The sequence below is a fragment of the Mauremys mutica genome, chromosome 1, assembly GCF_020497125.1.
Source record: "Mauremys mutica isolate MM-2020 ecotype Southern chromosome 1, ASM2049712v1, whole genome shotgun sequence".
Lineage (NCBI taxonomy): Eukaryota > Metazoa > Chordata > Testudines > Geoemydidae > Mauremys > Mauremys mutica.
This window is the reverse complement of record NC_059072.1, coordinates 86,794,216-86,806,372: the sequence shown is the minus strand read 5'-3', so window position 1 is coordinate 86,806,372 and position 12,157 is coordinate 86,794,216. Positions and strand designations below refer to the sequence as shown.

The 12,157-nt window shown below is 38.5% G+C and overlaps 1 protein-coding gene across 2 annotated transcripts in view; it reads left to right on the top strand.

Moving 5' to 3' along the window:
• ANKS1B (ankyrin repeat and sterile alpha motif domain containing 1B) overlaps positions 1 to 12,157 on the top strand; it is a 764,239-nt gene that overhangs the window by 112,768 nt on the left and 639,314 nt on the right. For both annotated transcript variants that reach the window (XM_044981810.1, XM_044981801.1), the window contains exon 3: positions 5,291 to 5,447. In XM_044981810.1, coding sequence (XP_044837745.1) covers positions 5,291 to 5,447 — 157 coding nt within the window. The remainder of the gene's footprint in view (positions 1 to 5,290; positions 5,448 to 12,157) is intronic.

Here is a 12,157-nt window from a genome sequence, read left to right as displayed (position 1 = left end):
ATCGTGGATAGTTCTCTGAAGATGTCCACGCAGTGTGCAGAGGTGGTCAAAAAAGCAAACAGGATGTTAGGAATCATTAAAAAGGGGATAGAGAATAAGACTGAGAATATATTATTGCCCTTATATAAATCCATGGTACGCCCACATCTCGAATACTGTGTACAGATGTGGTCTCCTCACCTCAAAAAAGATATTCTAGCACTAGAAAAGGTTCAGAAAAGGGCAACTAAAATGATTAGGGGGTTAGAGAGGGTCCCATATGAGGAAAGATTAAAGAGGCTAGGACTCTTCAGCTTGGAAAAGAGGAGACTAAGGGGGGACATGATAGAGGTATATAAAATCATGAGTGATGTTGAGAAAGTGGATAATGAAAAGTTATTTACTTATTCCCATAATATAAGAACTAGGGGTCACCAAATGAAATTAATAGGCAGCAGGTTTAAAACAAATAAAAGGAAGTTCTTCTTCACGCAGCACACAGTCAACTTGTGGAACTCCTTACCTGAGGAGGTTGTGAAGGCTAGGACTATAACAATGTTTAAAAGGGGACTGGATAAATTCATGGTGGCTAAGTCCATAAATGGCTATTAGCCAGGATGGGTAAGAATGGTGTCCCTAGGCTCTGTTCGTCAGAGGATGGAGATGGATGGCAGGAGAGAGATCACTTGATCATTGCCTGTTAGGTTCACTCCCTCAGGGGCACCTGGCATTGGCCACTGTTGGTAGACAGATACTGGGCTAGATGGACCTTTGGTCTGACCCGGTACGGCCATTCTTATGTTCTTATGTTCTTATGTTATGTTCTTGTGCAACTGTGTATTCCCAGCTGTCAGAAGACCAAGGCTTAGCTTGCAAAAACTGCCCAGTTTTTTTAGTGTAGCTGTGACTATTTCAGAAAATATGGGAGTATTGAACACAAACCATCACTTTGCTACTTTAAAAAGTGAAAATCTTAGCAGAAGCATAAATGTTGATATGATATGCAGAAGCAGCCATAGATTTCAGGCTAATCATAATAACATATTAGCATTCTCCAACATAAGGAGGGTATGATGCCTCTTTAGGTCTATTTACATTATCTATTTAGTTAGTGTTTTCATATATTAAACAATTTTTTCTTTCAGAGGTTAGGATATTATTTTCAAACACAATCATTGTTAACCTAACTCTACTTCCATTGTAGTCAAAGGCTGGTTTAGACAGGATTTTTTAAAAATAGGATTACAGCAAAAATGGCTTGAATTTGAAACTTGAAAGTTGATATAGACATAAGGCACAATCCTATGGGGTATAAGTACCTCCTGACAGTTGCAGAGCATCCTCAACTCCGACTGACTTCAAAATCAATTCTGAGCATGCTCATTATAATTTGGTAAGAGTTAGGAATACCTAATGAAGCCTTAGTCTCCCCATGACCACTCTGAGAGATCACAATGCACATTTATGCTGCCCATTTTGACAGGCAAGAGGACAGCTGCTTCCTTGAGCAAAGGGATGAGCAAAGCAGGAGCGTCTGCTGGGAAAATTTATATGAGAGAAATTGTAAATATCACACTGGTACACACAGGTTTCAAAATTGTCCAAAAACACTGCCTGTCTTATCATCAGGGACAGAAAACAAAACAAGAGTGCATTTTTTCTGAAGATCCCGTGATTGGGTATCTACATATTTGTTACATTCAGTAGATTTTTCCAAATATCTAGCTTTTACTATTTTTTCAAAAAAGGAAATATCTCTCTGTGTTGTAACAAAAGAGCTGTCACAATGTAAACCTGTTAAAAACAGTCTCCAGCCAAACAAAAAACAACCATCTGCAAGTGTGGAAATTAACTCTTCCCCCTTCCCATTCACCTCAATAATTTTTTTTGTAAATTTCACATGTAAATGAAAACAATTTACAGTAAAATTAAACAAAGACAATGTCTTTTTTCCCTTTTAATTTTAAATAGCAAAATAAATGAAATGACAAAAGGTACATTAAAATGTTGGGGTTGCAAATTAAAATCACAAATAGTCAGAAAATTAAAAAAATAGCATTTTCGACAGCAACATTAATTGGCTGTATTGCAGATATATTGCATTGTCTGTTCCTGGTTAAGCTTGTAGGTTATAATAAATATATTCGTATTTACTATAAAATGTACAGGATACACAATGGAGCTGAATCAACATTGTTACTGGAGTCTTAATTTTGACATTTTCTGATTGATTGTGATTTTAAATACGTACCTTTAACATTGCTTTAATGTGGTTATTCACATTTATGTAGAACATTTCTCTTAAACTCCTTTAAAGCTATTTTTTAGCTTTAGTCCATGACCTCTGATTCTTGTGTTCTATCAAAACAGCTTTTATCCTATCAGTTTCATGGCATCCACAGTACATACTCTTCAAATGAGCTGTTAGAAAGACATCCATTCTTTACATTTTTGATAGATGTCTGTAGTAAGTTAAGGTTACCTTGGCACTCTTTGAAAGAGTAGAAGATAACAACCAACCTTGAACATCAAAGTCTATTTTAGTAAAAGAAGAAATGTTGGCCAGGACATAGAGGTTATTTACCACCAAATGTGTAATATGCTATGTTAGACCTCACAATAACTATCCTATCAGTAGCAAACTCAGTGCTTTGTAAAGTGCTGTGGGAGACCTAGAGCATGAAAAACGCCTTCAAATCAAATTCAGAACTATTCTAATTACACCCTTTTACCAGTTCATTCTATCATTTCTATCATTGTTCTATTCTGTACCTTTTATATCTCACCAATGATCTCTTTTTTACTGCCAGTGTTCATCATTGTGTACTGCAGCCTACTAGTAGTCTAATAAGTTATTCAGGGGATGATATAATACATTCCTTTAAGATGTTATTTATGGCCATCCAATATTTCTGTTGTACATCCTTATTTTCTATTTGAAATCGTTCTTGGTTATGTTTGTTATCACTCCCAGGTCTTTTTATTGCTCAGTGTTCAGTTAAAAGTATACTCTTTAGGCAACTTTTACCCCCCTAGACTTCATTAATTTGTATCTGCCGAAACAGCAACTTCTGAGCTATCCATGGTCATAAACACTATAGCTTTCCCTGAATTCTGATTTCATTGTTCTACATCATTTGCTGGTTCATCTGATTTGGAGAAAACAAAAGTATAAAATATATATTTATTTACTACTACATCTTAGTTGTATTTTGATCAAAATATTTTGTTTATAGAATGAATATTGAACCTAATCCCAATTGCTGCAGTACTCCATTCATTATCTTCTATGTTTTTTAACTTTTTACTAGTACAGTATGCTACCCTTTAAACAGCGTATTATATTGTCTCAATCGAGTGGCTCTACTGTTGTCCTGAAGCACAACTCCTAGGTTAACTAAGTCCATCAGCCACTTGAGGCCGTTCAAGACACACATTTTTGCTGGATGTCAAAGTGTTGGCCTCCTAAGAGCCCACATCATGCCAAACCTCTCAGTCATTTGCTTCCACCAGGAAGTAGTTGAAACACAGCAGTGATTGGACTTGTTTCTTGGGTCCACCCCTTTTGGATCAAAGTAGTAGTGGGGCTAACCTTGCTTCCTGTGGCCTTTTTTCACAGTTTGACCTTCTCAGTGGTAGGTAAACCCAGCATAAGACGTCATTCAAGACCCAAGTGCAACGGTCCATTGGACTGCACAGCCTTTATTTGGCCTCTCTGTGCCAGATTTGTCATGTCTTCTTCTGAAGGCAGCAGTGCTCTTTCAGTGGCAAGATATGGGTGTATCTCAGTCACTGGTATGTTTTCTCCCTCTTTTGTCCAGTCTCTCCGACAGTATGCCATTGTTCTTATTGCAGTGTTTGGGACAGATTTAGGGACCACAGCTATTTCCTCAGGGTTTACATTTGCCTGTATTTTTAGTCAAGTCCGAAGTTCTTAATGTATTAAATAATGTTTTTTGCAGTCTGCTTTGAAAGTACTCCTAAGATTTTTGATACTGCCAGTTCTTAAAGACAGGGCCAGCTCAGGCTTTTTTGCCACCCCAAGCGGCGAAGGGGAAAAAAAAAAGCATGATCGGTGGCACTTTGGCAGCAGCTCAATGGCGCCACTTCATTCCTCAGCAGCAATTCGGTGGCGGGTCCTTCGCTCTGAGAGGGACCGAGGGCCCTGCTGCCGAATTGCCGCCAAAGATCCGGATGTGCCGCCCCTCCCCGTTGGCCGCCCCAAGCACCTACTTCGTTCGCTGGTGCCTGGAGCCAGCCCTGCTTAAAGAGCCAGTGTTTGCTTGCCAAGAACTGCCTCTACTAGCTTATGGGTGTAGTTAACTTATTAATTATTCAGGGCTGTCAGAAGATCATTCCATCCATGAGAAGACAAATTTACAGGTAGGTCACAACTGATTTATTTTTTAGCATACTTGCTAACTGTAGCTTCTACCTTACTATCATTTTTAAGCAGAACTTCCTATTGAAATCAATATGGAATTTTGCTTAAAAACCAGTGGCTTAATATAGCACCTTCTATTTAATCTTTTATTGTAAAAGATTGTATGGTAAATCCCTACAAATTACAATTTAAAAATGCTAACAGGAACCAGATATACATGAAAAAATAATAAAGTTGTTTTGTTCCTCATTCATCTTGGAAGATGGAGAGTAAGAAGCCAAAAATGAAAACAGGATTTCCAGGGAGATTAGTAAACACCCAAGTGTGGTATTGTTAGATGATCTCTTGCTATGAGACTCTGTGGAGGCAATGTCATGAAGAAGAAAAAGGGGTTACTTACCAAGAGTAACTCTCGTACTCTAAATAAACTGCCTTCCACACTGACCCTCCCTCTTGCACTGTGCTTCAGAGCTCAACTCATAGCAAGACTTCTGAAGCGGAAGAGGAACTAGGGAGTGGGATTCTTATGCCTTCATTCTGTGGAATGTAAGTCTGAAGGGACATGCATGTGATCTCTTACTGCCAGCTACTGATTTAAAAGGTTGAGTAACTATGTAGGCTCATGCGTCTTACAGTGTGTGTCTGTGGAGGCAATGCATTAAAAGAACCAGCATTACTGTCAGTGCGTAACCTCTTTATTCAGTCAATAAAATAAAGAAGAAACATGAAATTCAGCATTTTGTTCTATGTTTTGCAATCTGTATTCAGTTCTTAGGCAAATTAATTTCAGTAGGTTTGCATGAATGACTGTGGGATTTGGCTCATCTGTTATTAAGAATAAACATTTTGACAATGTGTACAAACTTTATAAAACAAGCTGTCCTCTCAATTTTTAGCTTTTTTCCTTCCTTCCCCCCTGTTTTCCAGGGATATAGTTCTCAAATTACTTCAGTATGAAGCATCAACTAATGTGGCAGATAACAAAGGTTATTTTCCTATACACTTGGCTGCTTGGAAAGGAGATGTAGATATTGTGAAGATTCTCATCCATCATGGGCCATCACACTCCAGAGTGAATGAACAGGTGAAGTGATTAAAAATCTTTGTTTATGTCATCAGAAAATAAAAGTAAGTATTGTTTAGGTTTGACAGAGTTATAGCCAGATTCAGCAAAATATGTCTGTTTTCCATGCAATTTAATGCTCTAGAAACTTATTTTGGGTTTGGTAAAGTCTTCCACGTTGCATGTGCAGAATATATTTTCTGCTGAATTGGGCATAGGCACTAAAGAAACTATATTTAAGGAAGATTGAGACATTGCTATTTGTTTCTTGAGTCCTTTTGAAGGCAAAACTTAAGCTTTCACAGTACCCTGATTGTACAATCAAGTACAATAAGCAACATACTCACTTGTAACATATTCACTTCCTTAAAAACTTTTATGCAGTAAATTACAATATTTTCCTATCTATTTGGAATGTAACATAAGACAAATTTATTGTGCATACATACTACAAAGAAATATGATATGTGTATATATATATGTGAGTAACAGGGGCTAAATGATCCATCCCTTCAGCTGGATGGCAAATACTGGCAAAAAAGATATAGTAGGTAGGGGGCAGGGTCTATTCAACAGGCTGTTAACTGGTGATATAGCTGCTGCAAAACCCTCTGTGACTGTTATGCATGTTTCATAATAGTTGCACTTGTGGGATTCGTGGCCAGACAGCAGCCAATCCTTGAGCAGAAACCATATCAACTGACCCCCAGGCTCAGGTATTTTTCTAATCCCACCAGAGCTGTAAATTAGTCTGTCTAATGGCACTACCTGGCCAGGAAACCTCTCAGTGCCTTACAGTATAACAGATTCTCAAGACTCCCAGCCTGCTCTGGAGATGGTTCCTGTTCCTGCCCCAGCCTTGCCTAGGCCCCATTCCAGCCTTGTCCATGGGCTGTTCTGATCGTGCTCCAGATCTGTTATATACCCACTTCAGCTTGCATCTGCCTCCTCACCCCCAGACCCTTGGACTCTGACCATCCATCTTTGACTTTTGGCATGTAGCTGGACTTCAGCTACAATATTTATTTGGCTTTGTCTACGGACTCTGATTTCAGTTTTGACCCCAGCCTGTGTCTGTACCCTGGTGCCAGCACTGCCCTTATCCCAGTCCGGACCCCTATGTCTGGCTTCATCCACAAGGCCTGACTATCTGGAACCAGCACCTGACAAGGACAAGACCAGTTGAGTTACGGGATTAGCACACTGTCAATGTGATGCACTCTTCTGCAGTGTGAGTGCTGCTTCTATGAAAGAAAGAAGCAAGGAAATCTCTACGGCTAAACCTGGCCACCATCTTGAAGAGACTTCTCAGGCTTCCTTATAGTTTCTGGGTTCTTTCTCAGCACACTTTGAGAAGTAGGGCTGGTTGGAGAAGATGTTGATTTTTTTCATGAAAAAATTAGAAAGAAATGGAAACTTTTCATTTAATTAGAAATTTTTTTTTCATTTTTAAGAAAAACATTAAAAATGAACTAAATGAAAATATTCATTTTGCTTCAAACTGAAAAATTGTATTTTGTGGGGGAGAGGGAGTTCCCACCTTTTCAGAATTAAATAAAAATTGCATTTAATTTGTTATTAATTTTTTTCATTACAAAAATCAAACCAAATGAAAATTTTTCATGACAAAAATTTTGACCAGCTGTACTCTAAATCTGAAGAAAAAGGACATTTTCTGCTTCCTGAGGTAATGATTTTCCAGGAGCTGCTGCCAGTGCACAAAGGAAAAATGAACAGCTGCTTGCCTTACTGAGGCTTTGCAGGTTCCTGCCAAAGGGCAAACCATCTGTGTTAGCCTGCACAAAGGCAAGAAAAACTCACTTGCTAGAGAAGTGGCCCTCTCTGAAAGAACAGATGAGTCAGAAGATGAGGTAAGGGTTGTCAGCCCCTTTCAGTCTATGTCCCTACCACCAGCAATCATTAGGCGAAGTAATAAATGCTTCATGAAGGCTTATGCTTTTTAAAAATTATTTTTTTCTATCCTCCAGAGAAAAATCCTAAGAGTCTGGCTAAGACCTTCCTTGGAAACTTCCGTAACTTTGTTCAGACAATTATTTGCCTCAGTCCCTAAGACTAAATTCATAAGTATAAGTGCCCAGGCTTTGGCACTCCCTAAGTCTTATTGTTTTGTTGTGTCAGATTGAGCTTGAGGTGCATCCTGCTGATTTAGCAAGGAATCTCAAATGAAGACTGGGAAAATGGTCTGAGGACCGTCTGAACCTATGAGACTTGGAAGGCCAGAGCAGAAACTGGATCCTTCAGAGACACCCTTTTCCTGGGGGTGGAAAAGCAAGAAGAAGCTTGCTCTGTGCCTGAAATTTTATGTAGACAGCATTTATCTTAATGGATGACAAACAAGATTGTTCAGAAGATGTAACTGTCACAATGCCTGGAGTGGCTCACAGCTAAGAATGCCAAATGCAGGACCGACTGTCAGAAAATAGGGCAGACACCCCAAAGTGGTGGTATATTCTATCATTAGATTTCACCAAGCCAGTAACAAAAGTGTACTCCTGCATCACTATATTAGTTTTACCCTGGAGTCACAGACAGTCCCCTTAAGCATTCCAGCCCCCTTTTACCACCCAGACAAACTGGACTTTATTCTGAAAGGTTATTAAAACCAAATTCACCATGCATTAGGTTACTTCCAGCCCCAGAGGGCCAGTCACTTACCTGCAGGTCAAGGTATACTTCAGATCTCACCAAAGACAATGCTGTAGCCAATCCTTAGTAACTAAACCATAGATTTATTAACTAAGAAAAAAGAGAGAGTTATTGAGAGGTTAACGCAGATAAAACTACATTACAGTGGAATCAGAGTTGTAGTCCAAATGATACAGAGATGTAGTGTCTGCTTGCTTTCCATAAGTTCCTCAAGGTTTCCCCAAAATAATTTTGGGGTCCTCTATCCAATCGCATAAGATTCCCCCTGTCAGAACCCAAGCAGTCCAGAGATGAACAATCTCTCCCAGGATCCAATATTTTATAGATCTTGATCACAGCAAGACAAGCTGAAAACAGTTCGGCAGGTGTTCCCAGCATAGCATAGCATGTGTCCATAGATTTCCTATTGTGGGACACTCAATGACCTACTCTTTGACACTAACCTTCTACTTCCCATGCATATACATGTAATCCAGTTACACAGATTTACATAAGGTAATTGCCAGCCATTCATTATAATAGAGATAGATAAGTGAAAACAATACAGTTTCATGCAGAATATACACATCTTTGATCTTAAGGTTAATTAAGTACAGGATACAGACAGATGAAAACAATACATTCATCAATACATTTTCCTTGATTTCTTATCAAGATCAGGGAATGGGTTTATGCCTACCAATTCATTTAACATCTCTTTGATATCCACTCACAAGTGAATGGGTACAATTAACACTTCTTTGGGGTTGTGACCTGGGCCAGCTAGCTATCAGCACCACAGTAGCTCCCTCAGGAATTTAATTTTTAATTAAAAAAAAAATAATAAAGTAGCTCCCTCAGGAATTTACAGGTTATTTGACCTGTCAAGTGGATTTTATAATCCTGCACTGATCAAAGATAGATGATTTAATCTTGGATTCTAATGTCACCTTCAAGGATTCCTTAGATAGAATGGTGGTGGAAGTTACCAGAGATATTTTTTTTATCAAAATCCCATTCACTTCTTGGCTCCTAAAGATTCTTCCTATGTATTCAGATCTTCTATCTACTAGTTGTCTAAAATCAAGCGGAATCTAGAATTTTGTGCCACTAACCCTAAAAATGATGGGAAATCTCTCAAAGATTTTGCTTGCAATTAATAGTTTAAATGAAATCAAACACCCTGCTCTCCTTCTGACAGCTAACACATTAAGTTTGTTCCTGATGGCATAGGTGGGGAGAACTTTCCTTCTGGAATCATGGTCCTCAAAGCATCCACTTTTGGGGTAAAATATTTTATCCTCTCGGAAAACAAGGTTTCCCTCCCATGTTATAAAACTCAAACCTTCTGGATTTTACACTAAGGGTTACTACTTTTCCATCCCTGAACAAATGACTTATCCAGTATTAATATCTTGTCCCATAGTGCAGTAAATGACATGGTAGATGATGGGACAGTGAGCACTTCCCCTCTAGTGTCTAGTATTCTGAAACATTCACTTATTGAGACTCCCATTTGGTCCTTAGTTTCTCCCTCTTGTACTAGAGAAACTAGGTAAACCATCACTTTAAGCCATTCAGTGCAACAGACCAACATCTTTTTACCTTGGAAGTGGTGTTTCTAGTGCCATTTAAATAAACATATTATGTGCATAATTATAGTGCCTCTGGACCCTGATCAGGATTTTGCTAGACACTAAGAAGACACAGTCCAGACCAACAAATCTTACGAACTAATTAGAAACAACTTCAGCTATGAAGGTTGTGGAAACTGTGGCTTTATCTTGCCATCCACCATAGTTAACTTTTCACAGGGATAAAGTATTAGTTAACACTTACTCCTGTTTTCTTCCCTCAGTTTTATCCCCTTTTCATTTGACATTTCCTTCCCAAATTTCTGACTCTGTCTCCAGGCAAAGATAAAATGTGGCACAACTAAGATTTGAGAAGCAGCCTTAATTTTTACTTAACCAGGAATGAATACTTCCATAGTGTGGACTGACTGTTTGATCTTTTACTAGCTATCTAAAGAGGGAGAGACGGTGTAAAGCTATGTCATAGCCAGCTGGAACAGATACGGTTTTCAAGAAGCCTGTGCAGCAGCTGAGACCCTGTGCCAGATCAGAATTTGGGCCCATTCCACTTGGGTTATTGCCATCTCCTGCACAGAAAGAGGAGAAATGATAGTTGATGAGCTGTGCAAAGCAGCAACTAGGCTTCTCTCTATACCTTTACTAAGCACTAACGGCATTTTATCACATCAGTCAGAGTGCTTTCAGGATGGAATGGGAATGGAAACTCAGTCTTCCTATTCTATGTCCCTCCCCTTTCCCTGTGCCCTCTGCTCAGATTAATTTTAGGTGTTCTGGCTGGCCCTCCCCCAGGGTTTGTGGTATGCTGCTATATGGAACCCATGTTTGTGTTGTTGACTACAGAGAAATGAATTTTAAATCCATTTAGCTGATTGTTTTTGTGTGTGTGTAGTTTGTGCCATCACAGAGGCCCTCCCTAAGGAATATTTATTGCAGCAGAACTCACTATTAGCAAGAGTAGGCTAACAACTTTTCTTTCAGATTGAGAGGAATCAAACTGGAGGGGAATGAGGGGCCTAGAGAGTTCAAAAAAATCCTGTAATTTAGTTGTTTGTTATTTTGTCTACGCCTAACAATCATGGGAATCCCATGCTGTCTTGGCCAAATCACATCCAGCTAATTTATAGGTAAGTGGGATTCAAATAATTATTAGGCCTCACAAACTAATGCTCAAACATATGAAATGAGATTAAATATAATTATGGTGCAAATGAAAGGTAATAACAAAATAAGAATACTTAGGCTTGTGGAGGAAAAATAAGATTTTGAAAAACAAAATACCAAGTGGGATACATGATATCTGTTTAGAAATTCTTGATGGGAGTAACAAGGAGAGAGACCAATTTTTAATGTGGTACAAAGGGATGTAATTAGAAGTAATCAAATGAAAATAAGAAAAAAAATCATGGTGCGATCTGTTAACAGTCCCCCAAGGAAAGAAGTGGAAGCACTATAGTTTGACAGGTTTTAAAACTGATTGGAAGGAGCACTAGATAATATATTGTAGGGACCAGGCCCTCATTGGCAGTGGATTAGACTTGACAACCATATACCGTAGATCTTTTCCGACTCAAATATCTATGAGTCTATGGATTTATGTGGCAAATTGCCATATTATTTAATGTTCCATGCAGCATTAAGTCTTCCATGCAGCTTCATCTTCCCTTGGAGGGAGAAGTAAGGCACAATCACAGGCAGGTACCCAATGGCAGTGTGGCAAGGCAACTGACCTGGCTATGCTGTCAGAAAGGTAGGGGTCTGAGTGAAGCACAGAGGATGGTATTCCACATAAATGCCTCAAGATCTGTGGAGTTAAGTATATAATTTCCCACACATCCTCAGACTCTTCCTTGTTTTATAGCCATGCTCTCTGCCACTTCTTGGCCATCACATATCTCATCCACCCACCCAAAATCAGTTTTTTGCATGGCTTACATTAATATTTTCTCTTTTGTGGGTTTTTCTGCACAAAGGGATAATTTTGCCCATGATTAAAAATTATTTACATTACTTTTGTAACATACCCTTCTTTGTCACATAGTTTATTGCAATGTTATGTAAAATAAATCTTTTTGAAAAGAAAACAATATTAAAGAGCAGAGCAAGAATCAAAGATGTACAGCAAATGAGAGCAGCATGTTCTACATAATAGTATTACATACACAAAACATATCAATTAATAGATTTCAAATATGGTATTGTAAGTAAGCAGAAGTATTTGCTACAGATTTAAAATATAATCTGCTAATATTATAGAATCATATCCAGCATTTTAAGCTCTGAATGCCCCCTACTGTTCCAGTTATATAAAACTATGTCTTAAAACCAGTAAGGAGGCCAACAATTGCATGACAACTGTGGGGGAGAGGGAAATGTAGACTGACAACACTCCAAAATAAACATAGATCAAATACTGTAGGGCAAATAATATATGATTAAGATTAGTGAAGGCATTATTTACATAGATATATTTTAGCTAATGTGAAAGGTATG